The sequence below is a fragment of the Nelumbo lutea genome, chromosome 4, assembly GCF_056320005.1.
Source record: "Nelumbo lutea isolate HS-2025 chromosome 4, American lotus-T2T, whole genome shotgun sequence".
Classification (NCBI taxonomy): Eukaryota; Viridiplantae; Streptophyta; class Magnoliopsida; order Proteales; family Nelumbonaceae; genus Nelumbo; species Nelumbo lutea.
The window spans coordinates 81,109,179-81,116,334 of record NC_142687.1 but is presented as its reverse complement, the minus strand read 5'-3'; the positions used below and the strand labels follow the sequence as shown (position 1 = coordinate 81,116,334).

At 37.8% G+C, this 7,156-nt stretch overlaps 1 protein-coding gene across 1 annotated transcript; it reads left to right on the top strand.

The window, feature by feature from the left end:
- Positions 1–2,458: 2,458 nt before the first annotated feature.
- Positions 2,459–2,875, top strand: BZIP53 (basic region/leucine zipper motif 53). Its single transcript, XM_088985031.1, has one exon. It carries the CDS (start codon positions 2,459–2,461, stop codon positions 2,873–2,875), a length of 417 nt encoding a protein of 138 aa, XP_088841157.1.
- Positions 2,876–7,156: the final 4,281 nt, after the last annotated feature.

Sequence of the window (7,156 nt, the reverse complement as noted above, 5' to 3'; positions counted from 1 at the left end):
TCGATTTAATATATAGAAAATATTCATAAATGTATTATCATTGGATTAGAATAAGTTAATAATATAATATATAGCACAAATTTGTCTAAATTTTTGGTCCAATATAAGAAAATCTTGGTCTAATGCCAACAATGACCCAAACCTTTTTTTTTATTATTACACTCACTATATCCAATGGTCCAAGTCACTCTAAAAACCATAGATGTCTCTCTCTTTTGGTGGTGGAAAATAAAACAAAGTATGTGATCCAACCATGTGACCTGTTTCATTCTCCAATTTATTTTAAATTTCCTTTGGCTGTTGACAAAATTGCTCTGCCCATCTGAACCGGATCTCATATAGTGCATTACACGTATAAGATGAACTGTTGAAACATTACTTGGTGGTGTTGTCATGTAAGGCCCCTTTAGTGCTCTAAAAGGAATTACGCGGCATCCATCAAAGAAGATGGACAGAGGGTATCTGGCGCATTCTGATTATATATTTCTAGTCTTATTGCATTAGAAATTAAAAAACAATAGATGTGAAGCTTTCTGTTATTGAGCTGGATCTGGACATTAGCATTCTTAGGAACCAAGAAATAACAGCTAGAATTTAGTAACATGTATCAGATAGAAGAAAAAGGAAAAAAAAGGCTAATAATTAAAAATTTATTAGGGGTATTTGACAAGCTTTTTCGTGTGGTTTTCGGGTTTTTAAAGTTTGAAAGGCCAAAATTTGGTCTTCTCTGTTGGGCAATAAAAGATGAAAAACTGGGAAGACCCGGATCTCAGAAAGCTTGAATACACCTGAAATGACAAAAAACTAAGTAGTTTCCGATCTTTCTATGCCTAAAATCTATCATTCAACAACTTCATAGATCACAGTAGATGAATTGCCAGTTTGGGAAGGTTTTAGGGATGTGACGTCTAGAGTTACGAGTTGGCTCCACACGGCAACATCAAAAACTGTATTTGATGTTTGGAAAGCCGATCATTGTATTTTGGACACTAAATGGCTGAAAATTGGAAGCCGATCGGTTAATCGATTGATTCATTCAGTTTTTTTGATATATAAAACACTAGAAAAATATATAACATTATGTTTTAAATAATAAGTAATATATTCTATATTATAAATATATAATATATATTTATTAATTTATAACATATAGAAAATATAAAATATATATAATATACATAAATATACATTAAGTATATATAAATATATGTATATCAATCAGTTCAATTAATCATAGTTTTCTAATTTGATTAACTAAAATCTAATCAATATTTTTAATTTTTTAATATATCAAACAAAAACTGAACTGACCGATTCAATTAACCGAATTTTCAATTTAATTTTAATCTATTTTTTCGATCAATCCGATTTTTTGATTTCTCTTGCAAACCCCTACTACTCGTAATCTCGTATGTTTTTTTAGATACTCCCGATACGAGGGCCACATCTGATTTCCTTTAACTTAACAAGACAAAAAAATCCGATTTCCTTTTATTTCTAATAAAAAAGGAAACCGTTATGTAAATTCCTAATTAAGGATTTACACATAGCTGCAATCTGCCTCTAGACTAGGGGCTGGCGGTGGCGGGCCGCGGGTTGGCCCACGCCCAACTTATCTTGACCACAATCCAAGTGAATCAAACCAGTGTCATCTGGAAGATTCTTTGTACGTTCCTTATTCTTATAAGAAAATTATTTAAAAAATCCGAACCGAATACTCATCCATCCTATATAAAAGAGCCTCTCGATAGCTTTCTTATCCTTCTTTCTCTTCGCTTCGATTCACTTTCTACTTTCTCGCGCAATTTTCTGCCTTTTTTTGCTTTCAATCCTCCTCTTGCTTGGGTTCGCCGTCTTTCTGGCTTTCGCTTTCGCCAGAGGTTTGATCAGCTAAGTATCTTCTCTGTTCTTCCGGTATACGCTCTGCTGGTATCGATCTATCGAGACCCGGTTGCCTAGCTTGTTTGGGGTTGATCGTGTTGACTATTCTCCTGTGAATTCTTCGCTAGGTTAGAGAAAGGCCCCGTCTCGGAATCTGGTTTTTCTCCGTTTATCGTCCGATATCAATTGGTGGGGTTTCGACTTTTTATCTCTGCATCGGCTTGCACTCCTGCTATACTTTAATCTTCGTTTATATCTTGTTGAAATTAGGCATTTAGGTAATGATCCCAATGATTTTAGGTTTCTTTCATTGGAAAAACGATCCCTAGACTTTATGAGCTACATAACTCTTCTGCGTCGTCTCCGTCTTCTCCAGTCTTTCTCAGTTGTGTTCTTGTACTGGTTTTATGCTGTCTCTTGATCTCGTTGTCTCTGCTTGATCCTACTGAATCACTCCCTGCACATAATTATTTCTCGTCAAAAGTGCTGGTCCCTGTAAACACAGAATACCTAACATCCATCGAATATTGAACTCTCATTCCCATCCAAACAAAATTTTGGGAAAAATTAAGAGCGAATGTCGACGGTTAAACAAAACGTGAGCTCGGGATCCGAAGGGGATCCTAAATCCGTTCTGATCGATGACAGGAAAAGGAAAAGAATGCTTTCCAACCGAGAATCTGCGCGGCGGTCGCGGGCGAGGAAGCAGCAACACCTGGAGGATCTGACCAAACAAGTGAGCCAGCTGCAGAAAGAGAACAATGAGATTACGCAGAGGATTAACGCAATCACACAACTCTATCTCCAAATCTCATCGCAGAACAATATCCTCAGGGCTCAGGAAATGGAATTGGAAGATAGATTGAATTCTCTGAAATCCGTTATCCGTGAATGCCAGTCCTTTTGCCCGGAGGCCCTGGACGCTAAGCCTTGGTCCCTCCCTTTCCAATCCGCGCCAATAATAGCTGCTGCTGCAGACATGTTTTCTTATTGAACTATTTCTCCAGCTTTGTTATTGTGGCGTGAAGATAAGAACGGGTTTTTCTTTTCTGATTTATGGATTTTTGTATTTTCGTCCCTTTCTGTTTAGTCTAGGCGTCTGTTGTTCTTCTTGGTGTCTGTATTAGATGTTAGTTCGTATGTTTGGAATTCTGTGTCTCAATTATATATTTTATGGTAGTTTTATCAATCAAATCGATTCATATTTTAATCTGCCCATTGATATCTTTCTTCCATGGATGTGAGATGGTTCAATTCTGGTTGGCCAGAGTTTCATTTCAAGCACGCTTCAGTGACGTTTGCTGGAAGTGAGACAGTACAGTACGTTGAAATGGAGGGTTGATATTTCGACCTGTTGCAATGGTTCTGGGACTGAAGTTCTTTACTTTTTTTGGTAGGATTGATCGGGTTCTATTTGCTTGATCATGGCCATGCTGTTTAATATTTGCAATTGCAAATTTGTAACAGACATGAATCTAATGGTTTCCTTTTTTTTTTTTCCAGCAATGCCAAATTCTAGATGAAATTAGTCACAAGTTTGTAAAGGTAGAGCTGAGTTTTCTTTTGAAATATTTTGTTTTTGATCAACATTCCAGATACGTCTCTGGTGCCATACAAATGGGCTTTTCTGGTTAGTGCCACCATTAAAGTTAATTAGGTTATGTTTGGGAGTGCTTATTTAAAAAATAAGTGGTGAGCATTTGGTGAAAAAGCATTAAAGAGGGACGGTACAATATTTTTAAAATGATGTAGCGGGCCAAAATAGGGGTGTTCATTATACGGTTCAAACGGTAAAACCGACTGAACTGAATTGAATTTGCGGTTTGGTTTGGTTTATACCTATAAACGGTTTGAGAATTTTTTAAATTGCGATTTACAGTTTCAGTTTAGTTTATTGAATTTTATAAATCAAATCAAATCGTAAATCAAAATTTTAAGTTTTAATTTTTAGTAGATCTATTTGGGTTTTGTGATTGGGTTAAGCCTAAAAAGAATCATAGAACGGTCCAAAGTCTCCAAACTGTATTAGAAATCAACGGTTTTGGGGAAAAATGGAACCGGTCATCCCGGTTTTTCTGGTCCGACCACCCGGTCTGGTCTGGTTTTGAGAAACCATTTTAGAAACCACACCAAACCATAATAAAATGGTTTGGTTTCCATACCAAAACAGTTTGGTTTGGTTTAGAAAATTTGCAAATTATAATTTACTAGTTTGGTCTGAGATCTTCTCTAAACCGCATCGAACCAGACCGTGAACACCCCTAGGCCAAAATAGGCCAAAAAGGAAATAGGCATTTACAAATAAGTTCAAAATTTGAAATTCTCAAATGTAAATTTCTCAGAATTTGAACTTATTCTCAGAATAAATACTTATTTAGGACTTATTTTTCAAATAAAAAAAAGTGACCGTTGATAAAGTACTGGGTTTACCGGCCCAATATAAGTGTTTATTTGAATAAATACTTAATTTTTAGGGAAAATAACTATTCAGCACACATACCCTAAGAATTTTTAGCTTCACCAGTTGGGGTAGGTGCCAAGTTAGAATTGATGCCAATACACATGTTATATAGGATTTTATAGTGAAATTCAGAATTCTAGATTGTTGTACAGTATATTTCTTATTTTTTATCACTCAAACTTAAATTGGTTCTCTTCAATTAACTGAATAGTGCCAACTAAAACCACAGGACAGCTTTGTAATTTTTTCCTCAAGACTGAATATGTAGCGAATGAAAAATACATATATTTCTTTGTGGATTTTCTACCAAAAAATTCTGTGAAAGAATAAAGCATAGGAATATTAGCTTCAATTGTGTGGAGTCGTCAATGGAATTGCTGAATTGCAATTTGTTTTAATAACTTGTAGGGCCATAAGGCCATTGAGTTGAAGGCTTTGCCATGCTTTTAGTTGCCAAGAGATCGCCCTGTGGCTTTTATCTATCGAGCTGATGAATGAGTTCATGAAATTGAACTAGGAACATTTTTTGGAAGAACAATTTACCTGTAAAGCATAAAGCAATTTCAACTGGCTCCAGCTCAATCCAACTCATCCAATCTAGTTTTTAAAAACATTATGCTGAGGAATCGGGAATCAACTCCTGAAATTATGTGGTTTAGATATAAGACCAAAATCCAGATTTTAGTTTGCCCACTTCAAATATAAATGGAAAATAAAATAAACCCATCATCATGTATTCTTGCCCAATTTATCAATCACTTCGATTCCAGGTAACGCAGCTTTCGGGGCTTGTGTCGTATTCTTTTCTAGAAAATAGATTCTATTTGCTATAATAAAGTTACTTTAAGATAGTGGTGGCAATTGGGTAGATTGAGTTGGGTTTGGTTTGGGTTGAGTTTTAATTTAACCCATTTAATTAGTCAAACTCGTTAATGACCCAGTTATATAAAATTAAAGGGTTGGATTCAGTCCAAATCTGCTTTAATCCAATTCAATTCGTCCAAATCCATTAATCTTATATTTATGTAGTTAAAATAAAAAATTAACTCCTTTTAAAGAAATAAGTTAGTCATAACTTAGTGGTAATAGTAGTTGCTATTTGCACTAGTGGTGAAGGTTCTAATCACATTACATGCATGTTATTTTTATACAAGCAATAAAGTCATTTAACTATGTTCGGGTTTCAGATTTGACGAACCACATAGGTTCAAACCGATCAGACCAACTTGAACTAACTAATTGGATTGTCTTCGAGGTAATCACATCAAGTTCAAGAGTTGTTGAACTGTTTAGATCCAGATCAGTCCAGTCGGACTAGACCCTGCCCGAACTGGTTCAGTCTGGTCGGACCAGACCCAACCGAACCAGGATGGTTCAGTTCGATGGAATCAGACTGGTTCAATCAATGGTGGATTGATTTGGGTTTGTGCACGGGTTTGGGGCCGAACCGATTGGCCCGAAGCGGTTCAAAAAAAGTAAAGCGGACCGGGCCAGATTCGGGTTGGGTTATACGGATATGAACCAAACTGGACGATCCAACCCGGGCAAAGCAAGTGGAGTGGTTCAGGGTTCCGACCCCGCCGGTCCAACCCGTTTCGGATTTGGGTTGACCCGAATCAGCTTGTGTTGGGTCGAGCCGACTGCATGAATAATGGTTGGATTGGACGACCCAAACCGGGCAAAGCCGAGGGGTACCAAGCCATCCCATCCATGGTCTATTTCGGATTCGGGTCGACCCAGATCGATATATGTTGGATTGGGTCAGACCGTGTTGAATTGGTCCAGACTTGGGTCAAATTGATTTGGATTTATGTTGGGTGAAGTGTGTTGATTCAAGACAAAACTAAATTTAGTCAATAATTAATAGAAAATTAATGCATTAATTATAAATTATTTAATTCAAATGAAGAAAATAAAAAAAAAGCTAAGGAATTAATACAAATGTCCGTAATGGTTAATCCAACGGTTATCCACAACCCAACCCATTTAAATTGGTGGGTTGGGTGACGGGTTAATTACACAACCCATCAGGTAAATGGGCGGGTTCAACGGGTTGGGTGAAAAATTGTCACCCCTACTTTCATACCAAGTGGTTACCAAAGTGAGTAGAGCAACTTTGTATGGCACTCCTAATGCAAGTCTCGGTCTCCTAATCATGATACATTGCTGGCCATGGGCATTTAGTTTTAAAGTACAACCATAATCCGGCTGCTCCCTGCTGGATATGATCTGGTTGCCAACAATGATGAGAACTGGGTTCCTGAAAGAGAGGAGTCAGAGATCCCAAGGTGGCTCACCCGGCGAGGATACTCCGATGGCTAAATTAGAGCACAGTGGTAGTAGAGAACTTGAAGATTATAACAGTGAGAGAGCTAGAGAGCGAAGATTACACACACAACAATAAGAATAGAATGTACCTCGCCCCTGGGGTCCATGCGAGTTGGTGGAATAGTTATCGGATCCCAATTGTAACAAGACTTGCTTGCGTGTTAGGTGGGCGAAACGCCGTCAAACGGTAATACTGTCCCATTTCGTCAAATGGTAGTACTGTCACACGCCGTCAAACGGTAATATTGTCACACGCCGTCAAACGGTAATACTGTCCCTTCTTCTTAGAACCAGGGAGTTGGTGAGCTAATATAGTCATTACAAGTCACAATCCCGTAAAATGTGGGGTACGGTTTTGAGCTCCTCGAGGTTGTCAGGTTGGCGCCTGTGTTAGGCTGCCAAGTCGGTGCTTGGGCCAGGCCGCTAGCTCATGCCAGGGCTAGGTCGCGCCAGGGCCAGGCTGCCAGTTCGTCCCAGGAATAGGTC